The sequence below is a fragment of the Vulpes vulpes genome, chromosome 10 (assembly GCF_048418805.1).
Source record: "Vulpes vulpes isolate BD-2025 chromosome 10, VulVul3, whole genome shotgun sequence".
Lineage (NCBI taxonomy): Eukaryota > Metazoa > Chordata > Mammalia > Carnivora > Canidae > Vulpes > Vulpes vulpes.
Window position 1 is genome coordinate 52207784 of NC_132789.1, and position 16895 is coordinate 52224678.

General features: G+C 36.6%; 1 protein-coding gene across 5 annotated transcripts in view; it reads left to right on the forward strand.

Annotated features, from left to right (window-relative positions):
* Positions 1 to 16895, forward strand: part of PIK3R3 (phosphoinositide-3-kinase regulatory subunit 3) — a 125921-nt gene that overhangs the window by 82165 nt on the left and 26861 nt on the right. For 2 of the 5 annotated variants that reach the window (XM_072724098.1, XM_072724099.1), the window contains exons 4-6: positions 10560 to 10603; positions 10687 to 10740; positions 11399 to 11524. In XM_072724098.1, the coding sequence (XP_072580199.1) occupies positions 10601 to 10603; positions 10687 to 10740; positions 11399 to 11524 (183 nt within the window). In that variant the 5' untranslated portion in view covers positions 10560 to 10600. Of the gene's footprint in view, positions 1 to 10559; positions 10741 to 11398; positions 11525 to 16895 lie in introns of all 5 variants that reach the window. The other 3 variants (XM_025991918.2, XM_025991920.2, XM_025991922.2) reach the window with 2 other exon arrangements.

Sequence of the window (16895 nt, forward strand, 5' to 3'; positions counted from 1 at the left end):
TAATGAAAACAGCAGTGATAACAACTCCCTTGTACTGAGTATTTTACATGCAATATCTTCTTATTCCTTACAACAACCTTTTGTGGTTGGTATTATTAAGATTTCCATTTTATAGACAAAGCAACGAAGTTTAACCTAGTTAAGAAACTTTCCTAAAAACACACAGCTAGTAAATGGCAGATAATGGATTCAGATCCAGATTTACCTGACTCCTTGCTGCCTTTCTGCCTACTATCTTTAGGAAAAATAATATATTTTGTATTAGAAATTTGGAGTTTCTGGTAAGGACATTATAAGAAGTTAATACCTTGGGACTTTAGTTGTGCTGAGGAATAATCAAAGTTCTGTAATGATTCATTTGACTCAAGTTTTGTTTTCTGCTCCCGTCAGGCTTTTCTTTATCACTCTGCAAGGACTGCTAAACCAGTGACCATTTCTCTCATCTTAACTCACCTGACCTCTTAGCAGCATTAGTCATAGGCACTTCTTCCTAGAAACAGTTTATTGTCTTGGCTGTTATGACATCACACTCTCCTGATTTTCTTCCTAACTCTAGGCCAACCATTCCTTTGCTCGGTATGTAAATATCCAGTGTTCCAGGCTGGGAGTTCAGCCTCCTTCTTTTCTCTGTATTCATTCTCCCAAGGTGAGCTTGTTCTGTTCTGTGGCTTTAATATGCAATTACATGGTGATGATTCATAAACTTCATCCCAGCTCTGACCTCCAGAACTCCACATGCATATATCCATTTGCCCACTTGAGTGTGCCACTTAGATAACTAGGGGACATATTAATTTGAAACATGGTCAAAGAAGAATTCTTGATTTTTAACCCAGTTCCTCCTCCTCAAACTGTTTATCTTCTATTTACTTTTTTTTTTTTTTCAGAAATAGAATCACCATCTTTATAGTGCTCAAATTACAGCTCTTTTTAACCCTCCGTTTTTCCCTCATCCTCACATCCAAATCCATCATTAAACAAGTCCTGCCAACTTTACCTCCAAATCTGTATTCATAATCTCATCATACTTCTCTACCACCCAAAATAAGCCACCATCCTCTTGCTTGATCTTTTGCAGTTGTTTCCTGACAGGCCTCTCAGCATCTTATAAATTTCTAACCTTCTCCACCCCTGTTGCCCATTTTCTGTACAGAAACTAGAGTGATCATTTTAAGAAATGAGTCTGATTATTCCTTTGCTTAAAATTCTTTTAAGAATTACCCTACTGCACTTAAAGTCAATGATTTTGGATTTTATTTTAACTTACAAAACTCTATTTGACCTGGACTCTGTCTACTTCTTAGACTTCTTCGTTGCTCTCTTCCCTCCCTGCACTGCATTCAACCTCACTAGCCCTTTTGTACCTCAGACAAAGGAGCCCTATTCCTGCCCCAGGGCCTTTGCAATAGGCCTTTCTGATCTTTGTATCTTTGGTTCCTTTTCATCATTCAGATCTCTGCCAGATTGCCAGTTCTTCAGGGCTTCCCTAATCACTGAATCCAAAGTAGCCATCCAAAGATATATATTGCCTCAATTTAATTCTTTGTATGAGCCACTTCAGTATTTTCTTCTCCTCTCCCACCTTGCCTGTCTCACTCCACTAGAGTTTAAGTTCTCTGCTAAGAGGACTTTGTTTAATCATCATTACATCTCCAGACTCCAGTGTGTGATAATGGATAGGTATTAGACAATGGATGCCTAATAAATATATATTAACAGAATGAATGTCCTCATTTATCTGAAAGATGGTTTTAATCCCACACAAAGGTATTATTTTATGTTGGTTAGATTCCTAAATGCACCTAACTAAAAGCAACAATTTTTGTACCTTGGGATGAGGAAAAGAGCCTGCAGTTACTTCCCTTAAGTTGCAGTACTGTTCAGGAACAAAGGTGGGCAAGGGGTCCCACTCACAGCCTCCTGGTCTACAAGCCACTATGAGAATGCTTAGGCTCCTACAGCCGGAAGGGATCTTTAATACTGCCTCATCCAGCTGGATTTTGACACATATTGGAATTCCCTGCATAACATTTTTCAGAAAGAGCATTGAGCTTCCATATGATCTTTCAATCAGAGGGAGCTAGCATCTTCTTCTTCCCTTTGAGGCAGCACATTTTATTGTTGCAGCTTTAAAGATTAGAGAGTTATCTTTGTGCTAGATATTATGGTAGGACCAGGAACATGGACATGAGTAAGATATGATTTTACCCTCAAGAGTTTATAATCTTAGTGCGTAATGGTGGAATAGGAAAGACACATATATACTACACCTTAATGCATTGTGGTATTATATTAGAGTTCTCCCCATTCACCCCTTCCCCTGAATCCTGGTAACCATTGTTTTACTTTCTGTCCTTGTGAATTTGATTATTCTAGGTACCTCATATAAGTAGAATCATACAGTATTTATCCTTTTGTGTCTGGCTTATTTTCCATATAGTAGTGTTTTTAAGGTTTATCCGTGTTGTAGCATGTCAGACTTTTCTTCTTTTTAAGGTAAATAGTATCCTATTGCATGTATGTACTACATTTTGTTTATCCATTGGTCAATGGACATTGGCAAGAATATCTTAAAAGTTTTTGTGTATCTTGCAAAGGGTCTGACATATAGGTACTCAGTAACTATTTAAAAGGAAAGAATAAATGAAAGAAAGAAGTTTTCTCAGAGAGAATGGTAGTTAGCTGGGCCATGTTAGGCAAAAAAGTGGCAGTTAGATTTTGTTAGGCAGAAAAGTGATGATCTTTCTAGAGTTTAGTAAATACACCTAACTTATTACTCTGCAGAAGATCTAACAATGAGTTAACATTTTTGTCTCAAAGAAGCCAGAGTCTGGTGAGGGCAACTGGAATAAGAAAACTGCTTTGGGGCAGCCCTGGTGGCTCAGCGGTTTAGCGCCGCCTTCGACCCAGGGTGGGATCCTGGAGACCCGGGATCGAGTCCCACATCGGGCTCCCTGCATGGAGTCTGCTTCTCCCTCTGCCTGTGTCTCTGCCTCTCTCTCTCTCTGTCTCTCATGCATAAATAAATAAAATCTTAAAAAAAAAAAAAGAAGAAGAAAACTGCTTTGAACTAAACCAAAATAATAGGAGAAGATCAAACATTATACTTTGGTGTTTCAAGGAGGGAAAGAGAGATCTTGTTGAGAGGATATAGAAAGCTGTCCTTCATGGAACAAATTGCATTGCAGTGTATCTGGAAGAAGGGGATAGGTTTGGCCATGTAGAAAGTGAGAGAGGAGATTGCAGGATTAGGTAACAATAAGAACAGAGATATGTAAGTGAGAAACTATAATCAATCCCCTGTTCTGTGAAATGCAGTTGGCAAGAGGGCCAAGTGCCTCATTTGCCCCATTTGGCAAGAGGGTCAAGTCCACAGAAGGAACAAGTGATAGGGGATGAGGGTTAGAAAAAGGGTCATGTTAAAGAGGGTCTTGATTACTAAAATGTGGAGTTTGCATTTAATATTGTAGGTAGGCAAAGGAAACCATTGCATTTTTTCAGCAGGGGAAGTATATGAACAGGGTATATAAGGGTATGAACAGACTGTATTTGATGAACAGACTGTATTTGAATAGAAAGAAGAAAAGAGAATAGATACTAGTAAAGAGTTAGAATATTATGAATCATTGAGGTGCCTGGCTAGTTCGTTGGTGGGGCATACTACTCTTGATCTCAGGGTGGAGAGTTCAAGCCCCACATTGGGCATCAAGCTTACTTAGAAAAGAAAAAAAAATATAGAATATTATGAATTGAGGAGTAATGGTGATCCAGAATAGAATTTATCCTTTAGTCATTTAATATTTATTGAATGTCCACAATGTTCTAGATACTATTCTAGGAAAAGGAAATGATGAACAAGCTGGATGTGATCTCCTGTCAACAGTGTTTATATTTGGAGGTGGAAGTAGGAGTAGGGAAGAGGGAGACAAAATAAACACATAAAAAAAACATAACTTCACAGTATATGAAATGCTATCTAGGAAATAGGGCTATGTGATAGGTATATAGGGAAAGGAAATTTAAGATAATTTTGAGAATGAAGGCCTCTCTAAGGAAATGACCTCTGAAAACTGAAGGATATGTAAGAACTGGCCAGAAAAGTGTTCCAGGGAAAGGTGAACAGAAAATGCCAAGACACTGAGTTTTGGAAAGATTTGGTGGATCTAGTGAATACAGAGACTGCTGTGGCTGGCTTACAGTGTGGACCACAGAGTAGTCAGAGATGAACTTGAAAGTGGGAAGGAGACAGATGCACAGAGCCTAATGAGCCATGGTAAAGAATTTGAATTTTATTTCTAAGTGCAAAACACACACACATGAAACCACCACCAAAAAAGGGTTTTAAGCAGGAGAATGAAATGATGGAAAGGTAAGATACACTATTAGCTAGGATAGCAGCTCTAGGAAAGGAGTTAAGGAGTCAAAGTCAGAGGCAATATGGAGCTAAGAATACAAGGGATTTAATAATAGAGTAGGGAGTAGGTATGAGGTTGAGCAGAAAGCTAAAGATGACTGGTTTGAGCTTGCTGGGCTTAGAATGGATGTGCCATTTATAGAAATAGGCAAGTCAGGAACAGTTGTTTTATGGAGAACAGGGGAAAGATGTTGATTATTACCTGCTTCAGAACTTCCAGGTAAAAATATATCTAGAGTATAGCTAGAAATGCAGGTTTGATGCATAGAGGAGTGCATAAAACTAGCAAAAGATTCAGGTACCATCTACATAAAGTAAATGAGATGTAAAGGAAAGAGTTATAGACCAAAGAAAAGATAGAGGCTAAGGGCAAATATTTTTAGCAGCAGGAAGGAGCAGAGGAAGAACAGAAGTTCTTAGAAGTCATAGAAGGTGTCATAGAAGTCATGGAAGGACAAAATATCAAAAACAAATGGTGGCAGGGTCGAGGGGAAAGAAGGGAGAGTAGAAATCCCAGCCTTGTAAAGATATCTGAGCCTGTGGTAGAGAGAGGAGGCAAGCAGAATCTGAATTTAGTAAAAGTCATTAGTGACCTTCAGGTGCCTGGGTAGCTCACTCAGTTAAGTGTCTGACTCTTGGTTTTGGCACAGGTTGTGATCTCAGGGTTGTGAGATTGGGCTCCATGCTTGGCATGGAGCATGCTTAAGATTCTCTCTCTCCCTTTGCAATCCTCTCCTGCCCTTCCACCCACTGCCACACTCTCAGCTTTTCTCTCTCTCTCAAAAAAAAAAAAAAGTTGTTGGTGACCCTCAAATAAGAGTAATGAGCATGAAATCAGACTGGGAAGGGTAGATGATAAGTAAATAGAAGTTTTTCAATTCGGTAACCTTTTTTTTTTTTTTTTTAAGATTTTATTTGAGAGAGGGCATGTGAGTCAGAGGAGGAGCAGATAGAGAGGGACTAGCAGACTCTATGCTGAGCTCAGAACCTGATGCAGGGCTCAACCCCATGATTCCCAAGATCACAACGTGAGCTGAAACCAAGAGTCAGATGCCCAATCAACTGAGCCACCCAGGAACCCCCAGTAACTATTTTTAAAAATAGTATTCATTTTTAGAAAATCCGTATACTTAAATTTTTTATTTTACTTTATTTTTTTTCTAAGATTTTATTTATTCATGAGAGACAGAGAGGCAGAGACATAGGCAGAGGGAGAAGCAGGCTCCATGCAGGGAGCCTGATGTGGGGCTCAATCCCGCGACTGTGGGATCACACCCTGAGCCAAAGGCAGGCACTCAACCACTGAGCCACCCAGGTGTCCCAATTTTTTTAAAGATTTTATTTATTTATTTATGAGAGACATGAATAATACTCTGTGGAGAGCCTGATGCGGGCCTTTATGCTGGGACTCCAGGATCACGCCCTGAGCCAAAGGCAGATACTTAGCCACTGAGCTACCCAGGTATACCAATAAATAGATCTTTGAATTAATTAATTAATTAATTTATTTATTTTTTATTTTTTAAAGATTTTATTTATTTATTCATGAGAGACACACAGAGAGAGAGGCAGAGACACAGGCAGAGGGAGAAGCAGGCTCCATGCAGGGAGCCCGACATGGGACTTGATCCCGGGTCTCCAGGATCACACCCCAGGCTGCAGGCGGCGCCAAACTGCTGCGCCACTGGGGCTGCCCGATCTTTTTTTTAAAAAGAAGATTTGGGGCACCTGTGTGGCTCAGCAGTTGAATGTCTGCCTTTGGCTCAGGTTGTGATTCTGGGGCCCTGGGATAGAGTCCCTCATGGGGCTCCCCACAAGGAGCCTGCTTCTCCCTCTGCCTCTGTCTCTGCTTCTCTCTGTGTCTCTCATGAATAAAAAATCTTGAAAAACATCTATTTATTTATTTATTTGAGAGAGAGAGTGGGCATTAGGGGCATAGAGAGTCATAAGCAGACTACTGAATATGGAACCCAATGTGGGGCTGGACCAAACCAAGAGTCAGGAGCTTAACCAGCTGTGCCACCCAAGTGCCCCTGGGTAGTTAAATCTTTAGGAATCTGCTATATGCCAGTGTTAGGCCAGGTGATAGGATACTAGAAGAAATAGCATGATTCCTCTGTTTAAGAAGAGTATTGTGAGGGAGAGATATATAATTAAAAATTCACCATTCTTTAATTCTTTTATGTCTTCATTTCCTTCCTTCTCTGCGCAAGAGTCCATGATCTATTAAAATTAGCCTTGTGAATATATCCTCAGTAAACTTGCTCCTCTTTTCCTATGCTGTAGGCACCCAACTTTATTCCAACACTTGTTAAATTCAACTCTATTCCTTGCCTACACCTGAATAGCTGAGTGTGGAGAAGAATAACACTATCCTCACTGGTCTCACATAAAATTGATGACTACTGATCTTAAATGGGCCTTTGGTATTGCTCTGCTGAGTTTCTGCATTTTTGCAATCCATTTGCTCTCCCACTTTCCTATATGACAATATCATGTGTTCTTTTTTCCTTCAAATCAACAACTCGTCTTTCCCCTCCTAACTAAAGAAATTACTTCTGGGACACCTGGGTGGCTCAGACAGTTAAACATCTGCCTTCTGCTCAGGTCATGATCTCAGGGTTCTGGGATAGAGCCTCTCAACAGACTCTCTGCTCAGGGGAGTCTGCTTCTCCTGCTCACTCTCCCTATGTGCTCTCTCTCTCAAATAATAAAATTATTGAAATTGCTTCCTGTTTCACTGGTAACATTAAGATAGAAGATACCTAATTCCCTCATGATCCTGTTGCCACAGCTATCAATGTATTTACATCTGAATGTGAATACCCTCTTTCTCTTGTTCCATTGGATGACTGTTCAAGTTTTTGTCCAGGATCCACACATCATTACTTGTGGACTAAGTCCCATTCCATCCCTCTATTCTGTTCAAGGACATCACCCTCGGAATTATCTTGTCCTTTTTCTTTGGTGATAGCAGTTTTTGTGTCTCTACTGAGCCATTCTTGTCAGCATATAAATATGTGATACTGTCTCGCATTTAAGAATAATGAAGAAAATTCCCTTGAGCCTCTATCTTTCCAGCCACTTCCGTATTTCTCTCCTCCCTGTTTACAGCAGGACTCCTCAAGACAGTTGTCTGTAGACATTTCTTTTTTATCTTCTTTCATTACAACGAAAGCCATTACAGTCAGACTTCCATCCTTACCATTCCATTGAAACTATTTTGTCAAGATCACTTGGGGATCTCTATTTCATCAAGCCCCGAGATCATTTACTTGGTTGATCATTTTCTCTTTGTTGAAATGCTTTCTTAAAAAAGTACCATGCTCTTAGTTCTCCTTTATTAATTGCTGTCTGTTGGTTTCTTTTTTTTTTTTTTAAGGATTTTATTTATTTATTCATGAGAGAGATAGAGAGAGGCAGAGACATAGGCAGAGGGAGAAGCAGGCTCCCCATGGAGATCTTGATGTGGGACTTGAACCCAGGACCCTGGGATCACACCCTGAGCCAAAGGCACACTCAACCACTGAGCCACCCAGGTGCCCCGGTCTCTCTTGGTTTCTTTTGCTGGTTCTTCCTCATCTTCCTAACTGCTAAACATTGGTGAACCCAGGACTTAGACCTTAGACTTCTTTTTTTGTTCTACTATGCTCTGTAGGCAGACAGCTCTTGATTTTTTTTTACCTCTAGCCCAGCCTTTCTCCTGAACTTCAGATTCTTCAAGTAGGCTGCTGGATTATCTACTCTTGGATGTTCACTAGATATCTCAAGTTTAACATGTCTAAAAACAAAATACTTTTTCTCTTTTAAATATATTCTTTTTATATAGCCTTCTTCATTTCAATAAATAACCATTCCATTCTTCTAATTGCTTAAGATAAAAAAAACTTGAAATCATCTTTGTTGTCTTTCATTCATACTCATCCATGTCCATGACATCAGTATGTCTTGTCAGCTCTTTCTTCAAAATATATGTAGAATTCCACCATTTCTCACTATTGCCTCTACTACTATCCTTGTTCAGGATGTCATCCATCATCACTTGCCTAGATTATTTTAATAGTTTCCCAACTGATCTTCCTACTTCTACCCTTGCCCACTTTGGTCTGTTTTCAACCTGGCAGCTAGAGTGGGCCTTTTAAAAATAAAAAAGTGGACCTTTTATATCATGATAGATGATATAATTCTGTTCAGAATCCTCTTGTGTCTCTCCATCTTACTCATAAAAGCCAAAGCCCATAAATTGGCTTACAGATTGTTACATGATCTGGGCTCCTTTTACAGCTCTTACTTTTCTCTCCTATTAGTTCTCTCCTTTTTGCTCATTCAGCTGCAGCATCACTGGCTTCCTTCCTTAAGCATCAAATTACCTTGTTCCTTGTGCCTTGAGCATGCCAAGCATGCTTCTACCTCAGGGGCTTTGCACTTGCTGTTCCCTCTGCCTGAAAAACTTTTCCCCTAGATATCTGCTATGCTACTTCCCTCATTTCATTTAGGACTCTGCTTAAATGCCGCCTGAAGAGAGTGGTTTTCTTTGTGCAACATATATAAAATAGCAGACCATCTACCCCCAGAACTCTTTCCTTTACTCTGCTTTTTTTTCCCCATAGGACCTATTACCATTTGATATATCTAGTTATTTTTTGTTATGTTTATCTTAAACTAAGTCTGGCTTGTTCATCCTTATATGCACTATACCTCATACAGTTCCTGGCACATAATAGATAATCAAAATAAAGTTTTGTTTGTTTTTTGGTTTGTTTTGTTTTTAAGGCGGGGAGGGAGAGAGCATCTTAACTAGGTTCCATACCTAGTGTAGAGCCCAGTGGGGGCCTCAGTCTCTCCACCCACCCTGAGATTATGATCTGAACTGAAATCAAGTTGGATGCTTTACCAACTGAGCGCCCCCTGTGCCCCAAATAAATTTTTTTGAAGGAATGAGTGCCTTTTAACTTTTCTCTAGCAGATAGATCAGCCTACATTTATTGTGAGTATATGCGTGGGTGTATATACCCATAGTAACTACATATGATTAGGTGGTCCTTCTAATGTTCATTTTATAGGAATAGTTCTTCATCTATCCAAATCCTGACTTTCTATAAGCATTACTAAATCAGTCCATAGATTCAAACTTTTTGTGTTTAACCTTTCACAAATCCTGATGTCTCATTTATCATGTGTAATAGTGTGGCATAAAGGGATGTGGAGATGTATTTCCCCCCCATTAAGTCTGCATGCTGTTATAAGAAGAGTTGAGTGGGAATGGTGCAGTGTTTTGTTATGATAGAATGAATCAACCTGCTGTGGTTTGATACTGTGTGGGACTTGGAAAACACTGCCATTTTAAGCTTTGGTTATAAATTATGTTTAAGGGACAACTGGATATGACTCAATAAACTAAAGTGGTCTAAACTATTTAAGCATCAAATTACCTCATTCTAATATAAATGGCTCTTCAAAAGCTATACTTTATACAATTGAATGACAGTTGAATCATTTACTTATTGTCATGGTCTAAATAAATAGTCATTTCCAAGAATTATAAGCAAATATAAAAGACAAAATAATGTAAGGTGTTAGATTAATTACTCAGTTATAAATCATTCAAGGAGCTTAATTATGTTTGTGCATTCACAGTCAAACCTTGAGTGTGTTGGTGATTATGTGTGACAAATGCTTATCCTTCTCCTTCATACAGAGATGGCTTCTGCTTCCCTCCACAGGCACACCGCCACTTATCTTTAGGTTCTAAAGAGATTGTCTCTGTTCTTCCTGAAAAAATATTAATAGATTTTAAAGTAGAAAATTTATTCAGAAAATAAAAGATAGAATTTGCTTCTGTTTTAGTTATTTTTAAGTGACTATTTTTGTTTAGTTTATTGATACTGAATGCAGGTCAGATATATTGGCCTTTAGTAACCAAGATATTTTATAGACAAATAGTTGTAAAATAATAAGATATTACATATATATTTTTACATACCTAATTATATATGCCTTTTTACCTAATTATATATGTTCCAGTTTCATTAACATAGTAAAACTTGTTTATTTTATGACACTGTGCTTTTATATCTCTATATGAAAGTAATACTTTGATAGAATTTTTTGGGAAAAAGGTCTACAGTTGCTGTCTTGTTCACAGGAAGGGAGGCAATAATAAGTTAATAAAGATCTATCATCGAGATGGTAAATATGGCTTTTCTGATCCTCTGACATTTAATTCTGTGGTGGAGCTCATTAACCACTATCATCATGAATCTCTTGCTCAGTACAATCCCAAACTTGATGTGAAGCTGATGTACCCAGTGTCCAGATACCAACAGGTATGATTATAGAAGTTCTTTTTTTTTTTTAAGACTTTTTATTTTTTTGTTTGAGAGAGATTGAGTGCACACATGAGCAGGGGAAGAGCAGAGGGAGAGGGAGAAGCAGACTCCCCACTGAGCAGGAAGCCTGATATGGGGCTCGATCCCAGGACCCTGAGATCATGACCTGAGCCAAAATCAGATGCTTAATCAACAGAGCTACTCAGGTGGCTCCCTATAGAAGTTCTTGATAGCTATTCAATAAGTCACTTTAACATCATTTCATTTTAATTTACCAGGCTTATCAATAGGAAAAAGAGAAAAATCTAGTCATTTGAAATTTCTTATTTAAGATTTAAGATATTTTTGGAACTTCTTCTGTGACTACTAGTCCTTAATAGCTTGTTGCATGTACTTATCAACTTTATATAAAAATACTTGTTTATGTTTCCTATTTATGTATCAGTCCTTACTTTTTTTATAAATAAGTTTTTATTTTGATGTTATCTAAAGGTTGGTCATAGTGTTAACAAAAGGATTTAGTGCTTTTGCATGCCTAATATTAATACAGTGGCTTAAACTTACAGTAGAAATGCAATTTAAAAAGAAATAGATGTGGAAAAATTGATGTACCAGAATTGTTAACATTCTTTATTTCTTTTGTTTAACTGTACAGGACCAATTGGTAAAAGAAGACAACATTGATGCAGTTGGTAAAAAACTGCAAGAGTACCACTCTCAGTATCAGGAAAAGAGTAAAGAGTATGACCGGCTATATGAGGAATATACCAGAACATCCCAGGTTAGTAAATTTTTGCTGTTGAGGCTGGTAAGTAAGTATGCAGTGTTACAGTTACTGTACATTTTCTGTAATTCACCTGACAATCCTTAGCTGTCTTAGTATCTCGAACAGCCTTTTTGAGACTTTGATAATACAAATTCTTCTCCCATTCATAAATAAATTTTTTATTGGTTAAGGGTATAATTTTTTTCAGTTATATTAACTGGGATAAGGTTTGACTGAAATGAAAAAAAATAACAATAGCAAAAGTGTCAAATAGAAATTTATTTTTCTTTTATGTATACGCAGTGCCAGGGATATTATGTCTACTATACAATCATTAGGGCTTAGAGTTCTTCTCTTTTGATGCTTTGCTATCTGTAGAAGTTGGCTTACTCCAGTATCAGCCATCACAACAATATTCTAGTAAACAAGGTAGAAGAATAGGAAGGAGAGAGGAAAGTTCCCTGTTTTTTAAGGCTGCTTCCTAGAAAAAGTACACACTGCTTCTACTTTCATTGCACTAGTAAGACATAGCTACGGATTATAACTAGCTGCAGGGAGGCTAAGAAAGCTAGTTTTTATTTGGTCAGGTGTACCCAACTAACATTTGAAAATTTACTGAGGAAGAAAGAATGAATGGGAATTATGAGACCACTAGTAGTCTTAACCACAGTTTTTAGATCATAAATCTTAATATTTCTTTTATCATATGTGTGCAACAGAACAAAATTCTGAAGAATAATCTAGTTCTCTTCCTAGAACTTTTTTTTCTAGTTCCTTTCCTAGTACAATTTAAAAAAAAAAAAAGATTTTACTTATTTATATGAGAGAGCGAGAGCAGGAGCACGGGGAGAGGAGGCAAAGGGAGAAGCAGACTCCCTACTGAGCAGGAAGCCCATGGGCTCCATCTCAGGACTCAGGGATCATGACGAGAGCCAAAGGCAGACACTTAACCAACTGAGCTACCCAGGGGCTCCTCCTAGAACTACTTGGATTCTTTTTTAGTTAGCTTGGGTTGGTTTAATTTGACTGGAGTTGTTACATAATATATAAAAGGTGCTGGGAATTTTTATGAAGGTGCAGGTGTTCAGGGAAGTTTACTCATTGCAGTATTTGGGTCACTAGTGGCCTAAAAAAATACTCCTAACTGGATTTCTTATCTACATTCTTTTAAATATTATTCATTTATTTATTTGAGAGATAGAAAGTAAGAGTGTGAGTGGAGGCACTGGTAGACGAGGAGGGAGAAGGAGAGGGAGAAGCAGATTCTGCTCAGCCATAGCAGGGCTCAATCTCACCACCCTGAGATCATGACCTGAGCTAAAGTTAAGAGTTGCTTAACCAACTGAGCCACCAGGGTGCCCTCATTTTTGCACATTCTTTTGAAACACAGATTATTACTTTGAATATCAAATTATAAAAGCATTAGTCTGTGTTGATTAGTCCATCTTATGATAGCATTTGTTCATTTTACTAAATTCATAGTGAATTCTCAGTGCCTTGATAACTTGGCTGAATCCTTTATTGAACATAAGAGTAACAGATTTTTTCTAGTGTTTGTTTTCTGTTGTATTTGTTATTTATGTTATTATTATTTGCTATTATTTCCTTTTTTTTGACTTTCAATTTAATTTGCTTTTCTTTTACTGTCTTAAGGTGAAAATTTTGTTTGCTGGCTTTAAAACTTTATTTCCTAATAGAAGCATTTAAAGCAATAAATTTCCTTCTAAGCAGTCCTATAGGTAAATCCTATAAATTTTGTTATACTGTTATTTTCCTTATTCTGTTTTAAATGTTTTCTAGTTTCCCTTATGATTTCTTCTCTGGGCATATGTTCTCTAATTTCTAAATATTTGGGGCTCCTCTAGATATTATATTTCTGGTTTAATTTTTTTGTAGTCAGTGAACATATTCATTAAGGTTGCAGTCTTCTGAAATTTATTAACTTATGTCTTAATACATGCTTTATCTTAATTTGCACACTTACAGAGACTAGTAAAGTTGTTGGTACAGTGCTCTTTCAGTTGTTGGTATAGTCCTGTATAAGTATCTATTAGATCAAAATGATTTATAGTGTCATTCAAATATTCTCTATCGTTACTGAATTTTTTTTTTTTTTTGGCTAGTACTGTCCATTAATTAGGAATCTTAAAGTCTCTAGTACGATTGTAGATTTGTCTATTTCTCCTTTTAGTTCTGTTAGCTTTTGCTTTATGTGTATTGAAATTCTATTAAATGCTTATATATTTATAGTAAATTTACTCCTTTATCAATATGAAATATTTCTTGGGACACCTGGGTGGCTCAGTTGGTTGAGTGTTGGGCTCTTGATTTCAGCTCAGGTCAGGATCTTAGAGTCATGGAATTGAGCCTCATGTCCTCCTCTCTGGATCTGCTTGAGATTTTGTCTGTCCCTCTCTCCTTCCCCCCTCCCTTCCCACTCTCCCAAATAAATAAATAAATCTTTTAAAAATATGAAATATTCCTCTTTTTATCTGGTAATCCTCCTGGTCTTGAAGTCTACTTTTTTTAATATATCCCCACCATCTTTCATATACTTAGTATTTGCATGATATGTTTTTTCTGTTCTTTTACTTTCTTACTTATCTATTTTATTTTATTTTATTTTATTTTATTTTATTTTATTTTATTTCCTGTTCTTTTACTTTCAATCTATTTGTGCCTTTATAGTTAAAGTGTATCTCTTATAGATAATAATATATATAGTTGGGTCTGGCTTTTTTAAAAAATGCAGCCTGACAATCTCTGCCTTTTAATTGAGATGTGTAATCCATTTGTATGTCTTGTAACTATTGACATGGTTAGGTTTATATTTACCTTTTAGATATTTTATTTTATTTATTTTTGTTCCATCTGGTTTTGTTCCCCAGCAATTCCTTCATGGTCATCTTTTGGGTCAAATATATTTTAGTATCCCATTATGATTCTTCATCTGGCCTTTTAGCTATATCTGTCTCTCTTTTTTTTTTTCTTATAGAAAGTTGCTCTAAAGATTACAGCGTGCATTTTTAAAAAATATTTTATTTATTTATTTGAGAGACAGAGTGAGCGAGAGAGCACACATGAATGGGCAGAGAGAGAGGGAGAAGCAGACTCTCCTGCTGACCAGGGAGCTTGCTTGATCCCAGGACTCTGAGATCATGATATGAGCCACCCAGATATCCCTACACCATGCATTCTTTTTTTTTTTTTTTTAAGATTTTTATTTATTTATTCATAGAGACACACACACACACACAGAGAGAGAGAGAGAGAGAGAGAGAGAGGCAGAGACACAGGCAGAGGGAGAAGCAGGCTCCATGCAGAGAGCCTGACGTGGGACTCGATCCAGGGTCTCCTAGGATCACGCCCTGGGCTGCGGGTGGCACTAAACCACTGCACCACCGGGGCTGCCCTACACCATGCATTCTTAATCCCAGTTACTTCAGTTCATACTGTACCATGTAGCCTCTGAATGTAATAACCGTGCTATTATATAATTCTATTTCTACCGCTTATTGTTGTTATGTATTATATATATGTATGTTAACCTCGTAATTCATTGCCTATTCTAAGTACTTTATATAGTTGGAATCACACAAGATTTGTCCTTTGGTTTACTTCAGTAATTGTAATGTTTTCAAGGAAAATCCATGTTGTAGCATATATATATATATATAAATATTTTATGGGTAAATAATATTGCATTGTATGTGCATATGACATTTTGTTTATCCATTCATTTGTTGATGGACATTTGGGTAATTTTCCACAGTTTTTGGCTATTGTGAATATTGCTGCTTATGAACATCTAGTGTACAAATAACTGTTTAAGTCTCTGCTTTTATTTCTTTTGGATATATACCTAGAATGGAATTTCTTGGTTATATAGCAGTTTTATATTTAACCTTTTGAGAAACTGCCAGACTGTTTTCCATACTGGTAAAACTATTTTACATTCCTACCAGCAATGCATAAAGATTCCAGGTTTTCCACATTTTCTCTAACACTTGTTATGTTTTATGTTTTTATCTTTAAATTTTTATAGCCATTCTAGTAGTCTTGAAGTGATATTGTTTTTGTTGAGTTTTATTTTCTTTAATACCTTACCAAATATGTGATTTTCAGATATTTTTCCCATTTCAGATATTTTTCCCATTTTTTTCCCATTTTTATATGTGATTTTTGCTTTTCTGATAATATCCTTTGACATGCAAATGTTCTTAATTTTGATGAAGTCCAATTTGGTTTTTGTTTTGTTACCTATACTTTTGGTATCATATTCATGAAGTTTTTCCAAATCCAGTGTCATAAAGATTTTCTCCAATGTTTACTTCTAAGAGTTTATTGTTTCTACTCTTAAATTTAGATCTTTGATCCATTTTGAATTAACTTTTTATATGTAGTATGAATTATGGTCTGGCTTTTTTTTTTTTTCTTTCACATGTGAAAATACATTTTCCCTTGCACTGTGGTCCCAACACCATTTCTCCATTGGATGATCTAGGGATTTTTGCTGAAGTGAGACATAGATCATAGGTGTGAGGGTTTATTTGGGGGCTTTCCATTGTATTTCATTGATCTATAGGTCTGTCCTATGTCAGCACCATATTCTGATTACCCTAGCTTCTTAATAAGCTTTGAAACCAGGAAGTGTGAGTCTTCCAAATTTTTTTTTTTAATTAAAAAAAATTTTTTTTCCAAATTTGTTCTTTTTCAAGATTGTTTTGGCTATTCTGGGTCCCTTTTAATTCATAGGAGTTTGAAGTTCAGTTTTTCTGTCTCTGTGTAAAAAAAAAAACACAAAACAACAAAAATGCATGTGGGATTTGATAGTGATTGCATTGAATCTATATGTATCACTTTGGGTAGTATTATCATCTTAATATGAAGTCTTCTGATCCATGAACAAGGACATCTTTCCCTGTCTTTATGTCTTTAATTTCTTTCAGCATTGTTTTGTAGTTTTTGGTGTATGGATTTCTTACTTCCTTTGTTAAATTTATTCCTAAATATTTTATTCTTTTTGATGCTGTTGTAAATGGAATTATTTCCTTAGTTTCTCTTTTGGATTATTTATTGCTAGTGTATAGAATACAGTTGATTTTGTATTCTGCAACTTTACTGAATTTATTAGCTCTAACAGTTTTTGGTGGATTCTTTAGGGTTTTATACCTATAAGATCATGTCATTTGAGATAGTTTTAATTTTTCCCCTTCAATTTGGATGTCTTGTATTTCTTTTCATTGCCTAATTGCTCTGGCTAGAACTTCAAGTACTTTGTTGAATAAAAGTGGTAAAAGTAGATATCTTTGTCTTGTTCATGATCTTAGGTGGAAAGCTCTCCCATTTCACCATTGAGTATAATGTTAATTTTGTGTCTTTCATA